Source organism: Copidosoma floridanum, unplaced genomic scaffold (genome assembly GCF_036245765.1).
Source record: "Copidosoma floridanum isolate Cflo_tuat_1 unplaced genomic scaffold, Cflo_Japanese_pri ptg000035l, whole genome shotgun sequence".
Taxonomy (NCBI): Eukaryota; Metazoa; Arthropoda; class Insecta; order Hymenoptera; family Encyrtidae; genus Copidosoma; species Copidosoma floridanum.
The window spans coordinates 528,085-542,516 of record NW_028321912.1 but is presented as its reverse complement, the minus strand read 5'-3'; the positions used below and the strand labels follow the sequence as shown (position 1 = coordinate 542,516).

At 30.8% G+C, this 14,432-nt stretch overlaps 2 protein-coding genes across 2 annotated transcripts; both read left to right on the top strand.

Annotated features, from left to right (window-relative positions):
- The first annotated feature begins 2,284 nt into the window (after positions 1-2,284).
- Positions 2,285-3,213, top strand: LOC106645809 (uncharacterized). Its single transcript, XM_014361754.2, has 2 exons — positions 2,285-2,390; positions 3,043-3,213. Exons 1-2 carry the CDS (start codon positions 2,342-2,344, stop codon positions 3,201-3,203), a joined length of 210 nt encoding a protein of 69 aa, XP_014217240.2. The 5' UTR covers positions 2,285-2,341; the 3' UTR covers positions 3,204-3,213.
- A 5,633-nt stretch (positions 3,214-8,846) lies between these two features.
- Positions 8,847-12,999, top strand: LOC149373168 (uncharacterized). The gene is made up of 2 exons (XM_089597698.1): positions 8,847-8,918; positions 11,537-12,999. The coding sequence occupies exon 2, from the start codon at positions 11,661-11,663 to the stop codon at positions 12,645-12,647; it is 987 nt and encodes a 328-aa protein (XP_089453824.1). The 5' UTR covers positions 8,847-8,918; positions 11,537-11,660; the 3' UTR covers positions 12,648-12,999.
- The last annotated feature ends 1,433 nt before the right edge of the window (positions 13,000-14,432 follow it).

The window sequence follows — 14,432 nt, the reverse complement described above, 5'->3', positions numbered from 1 at the left end:
AGAGATGAATGTCTTATTGGGTGAAAAAAGATTTTTATCAATGATTAATTTTACAATAAATGTGAATAAATATTTACATGAACCCCTTACCATTTAAAACTCATTTTTCTAGTGATGAGAAGTTTCAGAATTATTAAATAAAGTGAAGAAAAAATTTACAGCCATCACCTGCTGTTTGTTTAATTTTTCTAAAAAAAATGTAAATGACCTGTCTTTCGTATCTTCGTTTATTCTGATGCTTACTTAGAAATTTGTAGATGCTTATAATTTTTATTACCTCATCCAAAATAATAGAATCAAACCTTCTTGTTTCCATCACGGATCTAAAATAAAAAAAAAAAGTATGATCGATACTGTTTAAATAATTTGCCACAATTGGCTTGAAAAGCTGTAATATTTTTTAAAATATTTGTTCTTCCTGTTTTTCTATTCAAATCAAATGTTATACTTTTGATTTTGATGCTATTACTACGTCGAAAAAACGGTCTTCTAATGAAAGCGATGATATTTTTCATAGATACTTGTTTAGTATATATTTAAGAAAATTACAATATGCATAAGTTCTCTAGTATGTATTTTTATTCAGATGTTTTTGTCTGCTTTGAAGTTCCATGGGATAATAGAAAATGTAAGTAAACTGACAATCTCGCAAAATATAGTGAATAAGTTTCACACAGCTTTGTCTACGCTACAGCCTCCGTAACAAAAACAAATGCAGTTACCAATGCTGGTAATCGAGTTTAACCATTTAATAATTTAAAATGTTCATATACCTTCGTAAATAAAAATAAAAATAAATTTTTATTTACAACTGTCATTTAAATTGTGTTATTTATTCACCTCCATTTACCATTTTGCACTAAAAATAAAAATCAAGAATTCAAGACAAGATTTATTTTTTCCAATATTTTTTCGAAATTGACATGAATCATTCGTAATCTCGACATGAGTAACATTTTTTTTTTTTTTTTCCAACTCTTTGATGTGCATTTTTGTTTTCTAAATAAAGCGTCTTATTTTAATCATCACTAATCACAATACATTATTAAATTTTTCTTTTTTGTTTAATGAGCGAAATATATTTTAATTATTTAAATTTAATGTAAAATGTTTGATATCAAATATTTAAATAATTTTTCAAATAATGTGACTGTTTTGTTTGAAACTGTAATTCATTGTTATTACTGTGAATAATTTTTTTTAAGTACTGTGTACAGGGGGTATTTAAAAAAAATTTCTTAGCACACATAATGCATTACATTAAAAAAAAAATTTTTTACTGAAATAAACGAATAACCCGATAAAACTCTTTTTTAAATTAGATTATATTCTAGAACACTTTCTTATGTGCGTAATTTCATTAAAATTTGTTAAGTCTGTAATGAAAGACAATAAAAGTAATTTTTATGGTATTAAGTATAGCTACAAAAAAAAATTTTTGGTTTAAAAATAATAATTTTAACCTAAACTAAAATTCATTCAAAAATCGTAGTCCTTGAAAAGGTTCTCAGTTTAAAAATAAAAAAATGAGTTCTGAACTTACTCTGAATTCAGATGTACACATTCAAATCTGCTTACAGAGTATTAAAATATCGTCAATCTGATAAAAACAACATAATAATATTTGCATGTGTTTTTTCCACACACATGTACAGCATGACTGAAAAAATATGTGTATTACAGTTAATTTTACATCGAGGTATTATGAGGCACATTTTAATTGACAAATTTAATTTTTATACTGATTTTAAGTTTATTAAATAAATAAGAATATTCACTTACAGGCATATATGCTGTCAAACTTTTTCTAAAAAACAATCATAGCAAGAATAACTATGAGCTTTGATCGTATATAACCACACGTACCCAAGATTCGATGCCGATAACTTGTTGTGAAATAATATTTGATTGTGATCACTGTAGACAAAATTTTATCATCACGAACAGAACAGATGTTATCAGTTTCGCGATACTTAAAAAAACAAAAAACAAAAAAAAAAAACATGGTTTGACAAGCAAAATATTGTGTTGTTATTATATTTTATTACTATCGATCAATTTTCGTACTAAATAATCACTCTAATCTACAAAATTATACACTACTCGAGTGTTTAGAGCTTCACTTATTTCGACTCTCACGTACAGATTACCCAAATTATCGTTCATTTCATCACCATACCTACTACTTTTTTTGGTCTACTCATTGTCAACGAGATAACACCTATCTAGATTTACCCGAATTGTTTTGGCATTTATAAGCAGCACCACTAAGTTGCCGCAAAACACAATTCGCCTTTCATTTAGACTCGAATAGTCCATAAACCAACTAAAAACCGCAAACATGAGGGCCGTTCTTTTCGCTTTACTTCTGGTTGCTCTGGTTGCTTATTGTAAGTTGAAATTTTTAATCCATTCGTTAAATATTACAAAATTTTTAAGTCATGTTTTTAACAGAACGTAAACAATTTTATCATACACAAGATCAATTTATCAAGTTATCGAAAAAATTGTTTATTTTTAGTTCGTCTTTCAGGTGGATTATCAAAAATTTATTCTTTTTTTTATTTTTTTGTTAATAAAAACGTAAAAATAGACTGTGTCAACATTTAGGACTGGGGGGTGTATGATGTATGATCATCGTTAATTTTTATTTTACTAAATTCATTATAGTTTGGTGTCGTAAGCTTCCCCACGCCTCAACTTGTATACGCTCCATTTAAGTCGATTTTTGTTTTCACGAAAAAAAAGGGGAAAAAAACATGTAGTATTTTTTTTTCACAATCTATTGTCTAATGACACCTAGTATATTTAAATAAAATTATTGATGTTAATTCGGAAACGTAGATGCTTTCAAAAAAATTATTTATTTTATTTTGTCTGTCTAGCAATTTTTCGAAAAATATTGGGTAACAATTTTGCTAATAAAAAAATCAATAAAGATAAAAATGAGATAAAAATATGCATGGTCGATTTAAAAAACATATGAGTTATATAAATAATTTACCTGTAATCATCATAATAAAACAAATAATAATTTCACAGCCTCAGCTGCCTGCAATGCTAAAATGTGCAGAAACAGCTGCTCTGCATTGGGATACAAAACTGGAATATGCTCCGGCAGCACGTGCCATTGCGCAAACTTGATGGCACAACAATTTTTGGCATTTGATATAGACGAGCTGGCTACCATTTTAAGACCATAAAAAATTTGGATCAGAAGTTTTACGTACTATTGTTTTCGAGATTCTGTCGAGACACATATTATCATCATTTATTCTGCGTTATGAATTCAACATTTTCACATTTTATTTGTTATTGAACATAAATATGTAAATAGTTGCTTTGAATAAAATGTTTTTCAAATCATATCATAGTAATTTTTTAAAATACTTAGTACTTTATGCTTTAAAAATTTTAGTCTCTTGAAAAAAAATTTGACAAAAAACATGTATATTTTAAAAATTTTAAAGTTTTTCCGTTGTTCTAATTATTCATCTGAATTTTCTCCTTTTTTTTGATCTTGTAGAATTTGAATATCAGTCTGGAAATGTTTTTGACCTCGAAAACCCTCAAAATTTAGATAAAGTGAGACTCAATATTGAAGCCTTAATAAACCTACAACTTTGAAATAACTAAAAGATGAAAAATTATTATTATTATTATTATTATTATTATTATAACTATTATTATTATTCTCCTGAACTCGTACCCCTTTAATGTATGGTTTAAACTTTATATCCCCCAACCTAACCTTAAAATCCCAACAAATTTAATATAGCAGGATTCCGAACTAAATAAATATTAAAAGATTTTTGTAATCCTACCTTTTATACATAAAGAGATGTATTTTGTACCATCAGGTTAGGGTGTTATGGGGTAGTAGAAATCTTAAGATTATTAGGGCCACTGGAATTGAGAATTTTCGGTACGAGGAAAATTAATATGGAAAATATTGATGGAAAAGTTTGTTGAGTTAAAAATATTGTGATGTTAGATTAAATAAGAGTTTTAATTTAGGTTAGGAAGATGTTGGATTAGAACCTTAGCTTCAGGCGTTAAAAGAAATGAAAAATATAGAGGTTATTTGCACCGTGATGTTCTATGGAAGAGCGCAACCTAACACCAGATTGGTGGAGTTACTGGACCGGTTAAAATGCACAAAAACTTATAGGGTTATGGGATCGATAAATAAATCATTTATTAAATTATATAACATACGATGCAAGTGTATTGGATAACACGATTACATAGCCTGTTATGGGCTGCAAACTTTGTTGGATACTTTTTGTAGTTTTATTGCATTTTTTACTTAAAGTATGGATTTTTAGTGTTGAGGATTTGTATTAAACAGAAAACAATTTTTATTACATTGTTTCTATATATACATTTTTTTAAACTATAAAATAATAGTTGTTACCTGTTTAAAACAAGTTCTTGTCACTGAAAATCGATACTACAAGAATAAAAAATGCATTAAAATCACAAAAAACAATTAACATAGTTTTCATCCCTTAACAGGCTGCGTAATCGTGTTATCTAGTATCACCTACTTATTGCCGCGCAGGTGGCGCTATTCCAGATTACTGCACATAGCGAATAGTATCAAAACCTTTGATTAAATGGCGACGAAATTAAAGTGTTCTAATTATCTTAGTTATTAGGACTTTTTAGTTATATTTTTTGTTTTATTTCATCTTAATATTAATGGTTTTTTAAGGTTAGAAAAAAGTCCAAATATGCTAAAGCAATTAGGACATTTGATTGTAATTCCGCAGCAAAAATATTTACAGAGTATGTCTTCATGAATTTGGACCTTTACTACTTATTTTTTGCTGTCCTATATAATTATAGTTTTTTTAAAGCTATGCTACACTGAAAGGTATGACTAAGTAATACAATTATTATGAAAATACATTGCAAATCGGTTTTCTTTCATGAACCCCTTGTTTGGTGCGACACTAAACAGCTGAGTTACCTAGATCCGTTGAATTTACCGAAATACCCCCCTTTTTTAAATTAATAGTGACTTTACTGATAACCTGGCCAGGTGTTGGCTCCCCTTTCAGAAGGGAACCCACTGGGTTCCAGACGTACACCATCCGGAAAAATTCACTGATCGTCTTAAAAATTGGATCAGTGGTATTGCATTATCCTGGATACTCATCTTATCTAAAAAGTCTGAGAAAAAATTCTTAAAATTTTTTAACGTAATTCGATCCCATGACCCCTTGCAGATTCTTTGGCTAGGAGGGCAGCGCACCAACCCTGAGACATCGAAGCTATCTAATTTTAATATTTATAATCAATTAATTAACAAAATCTTATGTTAAAAAAAAGGGAAAATACCTAAGTTTCAATCGTGACTACACGCACCTAAAATTCAATATCGATACTTGTTGCAAAATAAGATTCGATTGTGATCTTTGTGCACAAACTAATTTTATTAGAATGAGAAAAGAGGTTACCAACTTCGCCGTACTGAAAAAAAGTAATTTGATAAGTAAAATGTAATATTGCTTATTGTTGTTATAGTGTCTTCTTATCAATCAATTTTTGTACTAGACAGAGTTACTCTGATTTAAAAAAAAAATGGACACTCTACTCGTGTCTACAGAACCTCTTACTTTTCGTCTCTCACGTACAGATAACCCAAATTATCGTTCGTTTCATCATCTTCACATCTCGTACTTTCTCTAGTAAACATATTATCAGTGAGATAATCTAGATCTTTTTGGATTATTTTGGCGTATATAAGCAGCACCGTTGAGCTGCAATAAAACACAATTAGCCATTCATTTAGACTCGAATAGTCCATAAACCAATTAAAAACCGCAAATATGAGGGCCGTTCTTTTCGCTTTACTTCTCGTTGCTCTGGTCGCTTATTGTAAGTTGAAATTTTCCATATATTTAATTTTAAAAAATTGCAAAATCGTTTGACATACAACTACTCCTTGGTTATTTTTTTATAAGAGCTTACAGTGTAAATTACTCATAAATGTTGTACTTGGGGAGTGAACCAAAAATTTTATCCCAATATAAATGTAGTCCAAGTATTTGATATCATTTTTAGAATTAATTCGTTGTATCATAAAATTCCAAAAAATACCTTAGGTATGTTGGATGCTATTAAGCTCTAAGTGAGTGTTTTAAGACATTTTTTATTTTACTTGGCCTATTAGATGGATAAAAAAATTAATTAAAAAGTGATTTTTTTTCTTTTCCAATATAAACAACTGACAAGGATAGAGGCTGTCAAAGCGTGGGCTATCAGACTACAGTAAATTAACATACTAAATTTTTTATGGAATGTGATAATAAGCTCGTAGTTACTACAAAAAATTTTTTTTGTTACATTGTATGCTCCTTACTTCCTTATTTTGACATACTCTATCTCGGTCAGGTGTCAGTTGATAGGAAAAAAGACAAAGCATATAAAAGCTTTATTGTTTAGATATCCACCCAACATACTAATTAGCTTTTTTAAACGTTGCAGAGAAGTATATTTCAAAGAGAAGTTGTGGATTTCATTTACCTAAAACTTTTTTATGATACTCATTTTTTAAACGGAAAATTAAGTAATCACTGTTTATCACAAGAATTACGAAAAAATGTTCAAAAAACGGTTTTCGGCAATCAAATTATAAAACTGACATTCCATGACAAAATTATCATCACAAATTTAGTGGATGTTAAAAAATAGATCCTCTTTCATTATTGTATGTCTTATGCTGCCAAAGTTTTATACGAATGTCTTAAAATAATTTTTTTAAAGTGCATCTTTTTCTATATTCAATACCTTTAATTATTTGTAGAAAAAAAATTAACTTTTTTGCACATCACAATATGTATGTATTAATCAAACTTTTTGCTCTGATAAATTCGTTAGATTATGTGTAAATGTGTATAGTCATGTACTCACAAATTTAGCCACTTGTTTTTGAATCGTTTACAAAATTTTTGCTACCTGTAAATGATTATCATAGAAAAACAACCGATAAAAACAGTAATAATCATCATTGTAATATTATTAATAAAAATTTTACAGCTTCGGCTGCATGTGACACTCAAATGTGCAGAGCTGGCTGCAGTGCCATGGGATTCAAATCGGGAGAATGCGCAGGTGGCATGTGCTATTGCGCAAACTTGGTGGCACAACAATTTCTGACATTTGACATGGATGAGCTGGCTGCCGTTTTCAAACAATGAAATTTAGATCAGTAGCCTACGCCTTTATTATTATTTAATTTTTAAATCCTCCTAACACTTTTAGCTCTTCGTGTACATACATCAACAGCTAATGTTAATAGTGGATCACATTTTTTACTTTTATTGTTATAAAAACTTTCGCTTTAAATAAAATAAATTTTGAATTGTACTATAATATTTTTCCGAATTTCAAATCTTGGGTGAAGAGTCTCACATTGTTATGCATCTATCGGCGAATGAATTTTTATTCTCGCAACACAAAAACATTATTCCCATGTCCCTTCTTCGTATGAAGGAATTTCAGTCCTTTCAAGAAAATTTTGCCAATATCATGTATGTTTTCAAAATATTAATATTCAAATTTTTGATGAAATAACTATTCTTTCCATCATCTATAAACATGAGTTTAATGGCATACGTACAAAATTTAACATACAGTACGTAGTCTTCGTACATGATTGAATCTAAATATGTTATAAATATCGGATTTTTGCGAAATTTTTTCATATTTGCACCTAATAAATTCATGCAGTCAACTAAAAATACTGACAGAAACAAAAAAGCACCTCAACCAGGAATCATATCAGGAACCTCCTTCTCAGGAAGTTAAGTTTTTTTTGTTTTGTTTCTAATAAATGTTAATTAAGTTTTTTGGAATTAAATTATCTTGCAGTTACTTATCATACATTTATACATATAAAGTGAGTTATAATTGATGAAAAAAAAGTGAAACTGAGCATTCTTTCTTGGCAACTGAAACTGGAAATTGGATTTTTCAAAGCTAACATGACAAAAGGAAATGGGTTCAAAGGATTAGAATTTTCGGACAATAGTACGACAAACGTGTGACAACAATCGTATTTTATTATATAAATTATCATTATTACTTGATGTTTTAGAAACTCTTTCATTATTAACATTTGATTACCTCATTAACATATGTATATGGCATAAAAAAGCGGTAAATCGATTACATAGCGTAGTGATTTTACTACACATCTCAATTGCTCTCCTCTCTACGATACATATTTTATTTATAAACTGAAAAAATTAAAACAGCTGATTTATTTCAAAAAATCATCACGATAGTCTCCTATTGTTACAAATATCATAATTATTATTGCATTATACTACTATCGGAGGTAACTATTAGATTATATACAAACAATTTTTTTAAATATAGTATTTGTAATGACTGGATTGTTAAAAATACTATTAACATAACCAAATTATACCTTTATTTAAAAATTTTTTTTTTTATAACACGATGCATGATTTTTCAGACCAACTTAACAAAGAGATACCATTTCGAAATTATCTGACTACATGTACAGTTGAAAGTCATTATTATACAATAAACATTCCTATCGCTCGTCGTAGGCTATAGATGTAGAAATCACCTCATATATTGTGATATCAGTAGCTTTTTGAACGCTAAGTTGTACCCGTTATCGCTTTCCACTCGTCCGCAAGAAGTAAAATTTCAGAATATTATAAATTTCAAATTGTAATAATATACAATACACTTCACTTCTGTATAGTGTATGCATGTATATTTTTACAAATTTTTGTATCAGTAAACCAAAATATTTATCAAGTCATCGAAGAACTAAGTAGTATCTGTACAATTTAAAAAATCCCGTACGACCAGTACTTAGACACGACAACGATTGTTTTCGATGTGAAGATTGAACATCTAAACGTAGAATAGTAAGTTTTTATTTAAAAAAATTTAAAATCTGTTTCAGTATTACGAAATGTTATAATGGCCTATAATGCAACAAATACACATAGAGTATGGTGTATGCAAATTTTAACTGAGTTAGTTTCTTCTTTTTATTTTTATACTTTATATTATATGACTAAACTTGATTTAAAGTCATTCGGAGCAAGTGTGCGCACTTTTGGACAAAATAATTTTCCAGGATCAGTAGATGAAGATTTAGAAAATGGTATTATACCTACGTTAATAGCATATCAACCCGTAGGTTAAAGTTCAAAGTTAAGGAGTCTTGGGCGATTTTGAATAAAATGCTGGATAGCTCTGAAATTCAGAGATTACGTAAAAAAAGTAACCCAGATTTTTTGATGAAACAGAAATAGGTAGGTCAACATATTCATTTTCAAGAAAACCGCTTGTGAAAATTCGTAATTTTAACACGTAAAACCTTATGAAACCCGAAATTATATTGACTATTGTACTGCAATAAAAAGCTGTGGGCCCAGAAGTCGAATTGGTACATATACTTTTAATTATAAAGAATCCATTACTTAAAAAAAAAAAGATAGGGTCAACACGTTAAATTTTGAGAAAACAGTGAGTAAAACGTCGAACGTGGGAATTGTTTTGTTCAGGTATACAGGTATTGTAAGTGCGCATGCGCTGTACGTACATAACCATACAAACATAAAGATTTAAGTCCAACACAAGTATAGGTATATAATAGCAGATCAGAGCAAGAGAGTACGGTGTTAATATCAGTTTTATCGTGGCAGAGCCGTCATCTTTACACAAGGTATCTCGGAAAACTAATAATTTTTTAAATATCTATTTCCCGGTGTCTTTCCCGCGTATTATTAATATTTCGTTGACACACTTATATGATCAATATAATTGTGAAAAAAAATACATAATAGAAATTTTTTAATTAGCCTAAATTGTTGTATAAATTAATTATTAACCCGAATTGACCCGAATTGCGAGTAAATGTGCGCAGTACCTATATTACATTGCTGGCTGTATGAACTCGGGTGAGGTTAGTGTACGCACTTGCGGAAAGAATGTACACTTTATTTATTGTAATTTTTGACGTTATAACAACTCATACTTAAGTAAAAAAAGTAAATTACTTTGAAAACACTTGCAAATAACCTTACTTAAGTGATTACTGCATGAAAAAGAATCAAATAATGATGCAAAACTTAATATTCAAAGTAACTCAAAATCTGAGGTTAGATGATCGACTTATTACTGGAATCACATAGAATGAGCATAATTAGTATTACATTAATATGAAAAAAAAAACAAATAGGTTTCATTCATATTACAAATGCGATTCGGTAAAAAAATTGTACTTCTCATATGCTTCTTTTAAATTGTTGTAAAAACGTACAACTCGTTGAACTTTGTTGAAGCCGATAGCTCGACCTAAACTGATTGCTGTCGATTGGCGAAGAGTTAACTGTTTGTTGCGTTTCAAAAACAATCCATCCAATCTCGACTTGCCATTTTACAGTTGTCATCGAAGCGATTTGCAATTTTGTTGACTGCAGCATACTCGTAAGCCAGGCGTCGCAGATTTGTTATGGTCAATCCAAAAAATCTTCCATCCATATCCTTGCCGTGATTTACAAATTCTGCTTCTTGTTCTTCATTGAAAGTTGGGGTCCATCGACCCATTGATACATGCAGCTGAACCAAGTTTCAGCCTCTTTCGCGAGCAAGATACACTGATACCTAGTGCACTTGCAGCACCTCTTTTACTCCTTCCACACATCATCAGTTGCTTAGCTGGAGCAATTTGTTGTTCAGTAATAAGTATACGATCAGGGGTTTTTTATGTTATTTAGTGGTATTGTGAATGAAAGCTGAACGAACACAGACACCATCAATAAATCGCTGTCGATTGAGTTCTTTACAACAAATTCATTAATTCTTAACAAAAGGTAACTATACGCACGCGCACACTTACCTCCAGAGGTTTTTTTTCAAAGAAATGTTTGTAACTTTTCGAAAAATTAATCCAACTTCAAAATTTTTGTTGGACGATCTACTGAAATATTTTGAGGACATGAAAAAATTTTACTTACCTATAGATAAAATGACACAGCTGAAAAAAAATGACACACTTCAGTGACTCAAAAAATTATTGATGAAACGTATGATTTTTTTGTTTCCATGAGAAAAGGCAATGACGCAAAGGGACCTGGTTTTTCTTGCATAAACTAATGTTCCGTAATAGAAGGAGTAAGTTGCACCCACAAATTTTCTCCCCCTATCCGTCCCTCTGAGACAGAGCGAGTGCGCACACTTACTTCAAATGACTCCTGTTATTTAGGTTGTGGATCCAATTGCGAAACATTTTTTTTTTTATAACTTATTTAACCAAAAGGTTATGAATTTATTAAAACTAACAGTTACAGATGAACTTATTAATTTTTATGAGTGCATGTTGTTCATACATAAAATCTAAGAAGACAGTAACAATAAGCAAAGAAGACTGTATTGTACTAGATATGTTGAATTGATAAAATTAAGAGGATGAAACATCTATTATAAGTAGTGATTCAAATTATCAAAAATTAATAAACTTTTATTTTATTTGTAGAAAACAAGGAAGTTTGGATCAAATCCCTGAACACCGAACGATATCGTTATCATCCAGTGACGACATATCTCTAATTTTCTCACTTTGTTATCCAAACATCTGCTGAGTCGAATTATTTACCAATATGTACAAGGGCCGTAAAGAGAATTCCGATCACAAAGAGAGCATAAAAAAAAGTTCAGTCCTTTGCGAGGTGTGTGGAAAAACTTTTTCCACCATCACATGTCTCAATATGCACAAGCTTATTCACTCAAACCAGAAACCCTTCGAGTGCTCCACATGTTTCAAAACATTTAGGCAAAAAGGCCATCACTTATTACACATGAAGATTCACGCGGAAGAGAAACCCTTCAAATGCCCAGATTGTTCCGAATCTTTTAGGCAGAAAACCACCCTTACATTACACATGCGGATCCATACGGGGGAGAAACCCTTTAAATGCCCAGATTGTTCCGAATCTTTTAGGCAGAAAACCACCCTTACATTACACATGCGGATCCATACGGAAGAGAAACCCTTCGAATGCTCATTTTGTTCTCAATTATTTAGACACAAAAACACCCTTACATCACACATGCGGATCCATACGGGGGAGAAACCCTTCAAATGCCCAGATTGTTCCGAATCTTTTAGGCAGAAAACCACCCTTACATCACACATGCAGATCCATACGGGGGAGAAACGCTTTAAATGTGCAGATTGCTTCGCTTCTTTTAGACAGAAAATCCATCTCACGAGGCACATGCGGATCCATACGGGAGAGAAACCCTTTAAATGCGCAGATTGTTCCGAATGTTTTAGGCGTAAAGACCATCTCACGAGGCACACACGCCTCCATACTGGCATACCTTCTTGTCACTGTTCCATCTGCCAAAGGCCGTTCATCGACTCTGGAAATCTCAAAAAACACATGCGGATCCATACGGGGGAGAAACCCTTTAAATGTGCAGATTGCTTCGCTTCTTTTAGACAGAAAATCCATCTCACGGGGCATATGAGGATCCATACGGGGGAGAAACCCTTTAAATGCCCAGATTGTCCCAAATCTTTTAGACAGAAAATCCATCTCACGAGGCACATCCAGATCCATACGGAGGAGAAACTTTTTTAATGCCCATATTGTTCAGAATCTTTGAGACAGAATAGTTATTTACGTAACAAGTGCAGAAAATCGTTCCGCACGAGTTGCGTACAAGTTTTTTCGCAATAAGTGTGCAGAAAATAGGTGTTTTCCGCACACTATTGCGAAAAATCAATTTCGTCTGGTACATGCGCCTCCACACTGGCACACCTTATGGTCAGTGTGAATTTGCCAAAGGCTATTTAGTAACCAACGTAATTTTATAAAGCATGTAAAAATCCATTTGGATGAGCGTCCGTACAGTTGCTTATAGAGTCAAGAAAGTAACAAAATCTCCAATAATCTCACGATGCACTAATATTTCAAAGTTCACAATAAGTGTTGATCACATAAAGTCTTGTCAAGTACGCTTTCACCTTTTTGTAAGTCTCATAGTTACAAATAACCGTAGCTTAAGGAGGTTGGATACATATCATCGACAATAATTGGGGGCTCTAATTTAATTTTTGATTCATTCTATGTGTTATGAAAAACAAACGTACTTTTTTTTGGGCAATCTCAGCCATGTAGTTATTAAGATATTTCAAAATAAAAAATGAACAATTTAACACGGGCTGTTATGGGAACAATGTTGTGACCTAAAAATGACATTCCTTAGTAATAGTTAAAAAATCGACAAAAAATATACTTTGATACTTCAAATACTGCAGATTCATATTATCCTATGATTTTTGTCAGTATCCATACGAATTAAAGAGAAAATCACGATTTTTTGCAACAAAAATGAAAACTTGGTTAGGTTTATAAGATGGATGCATGTTTTCCATAAGAATATGCTGTATTACGTTCTGTCGGTAATGCTGTGAGCTTCCCATACCCCTGACCCCGCTTCACCACCCCTCTGAAAGATTGTATCTAACCTCCTTAAATCAATGGGATTCATGTATAGATTAAATGTAAACTTTACTATCTGAGCTCAGTTTCTCTAGCTTTTTAAATAAATGAACATTAGTTGAAGTACTTTCATGCTTAAACAAAATCAACGTTCTTTTAAGGTACTCATCTTTGGTGTGTAATAATTATGTTAAGTGTACCTTATCAAAATTTTGTAGTAAATAAATAAACACTGTTTGTAATAACAAAAATTCATGAAAATTTTATTTTAAAAGAGCGGCCTTTGATAGATTGGGATACAATTGGGCAATATGCGCAGACAACTCCTGCTATTGCAGAAATTTTGGGACAAAACAAACTTTGACTATGGATATTGATAAACTGACCGATGTTTTTAAATCATAAAAATTGGATTACAGTCTCAGTGTTCTTTTGTTTTTGCGTTTCTACCATCATTATCCTCCAGTTTTTTGTGTGTATTATTATCCAACCTGTATGGTGGATCTAACAATTTTTGTACGCTTACTTGTTGTTATTACTGGTAATGTTATTGTTATTAAATATTCGTAAGTTGTGGCATGCAATAAAACGTTTTTATCATTCATGGACTTTAAAATTATTTTCTAGTAATTTTTTAATTAAAATGTCACCCCAAGAAGAGTTTCACTGGAATGATAAGCACTTGAGATTTTACATCTCGAAACTTTGCTAGAAAGTTTTAATATGGATAGATATATGTTTGATATTAAAAAAGTCTTATTTACTATGTACACGTTTGTAGCGCTACACATAATGTATAACAATTATTTTTACTTCACATCTCGTGTACTATGACATTAATTTCAAGTGCTCTATAATGCAAAATACCTGTATGAAAAAAAAACCACAAAATTTTTTTCTGTGGCACGAAATTTTTAGAGT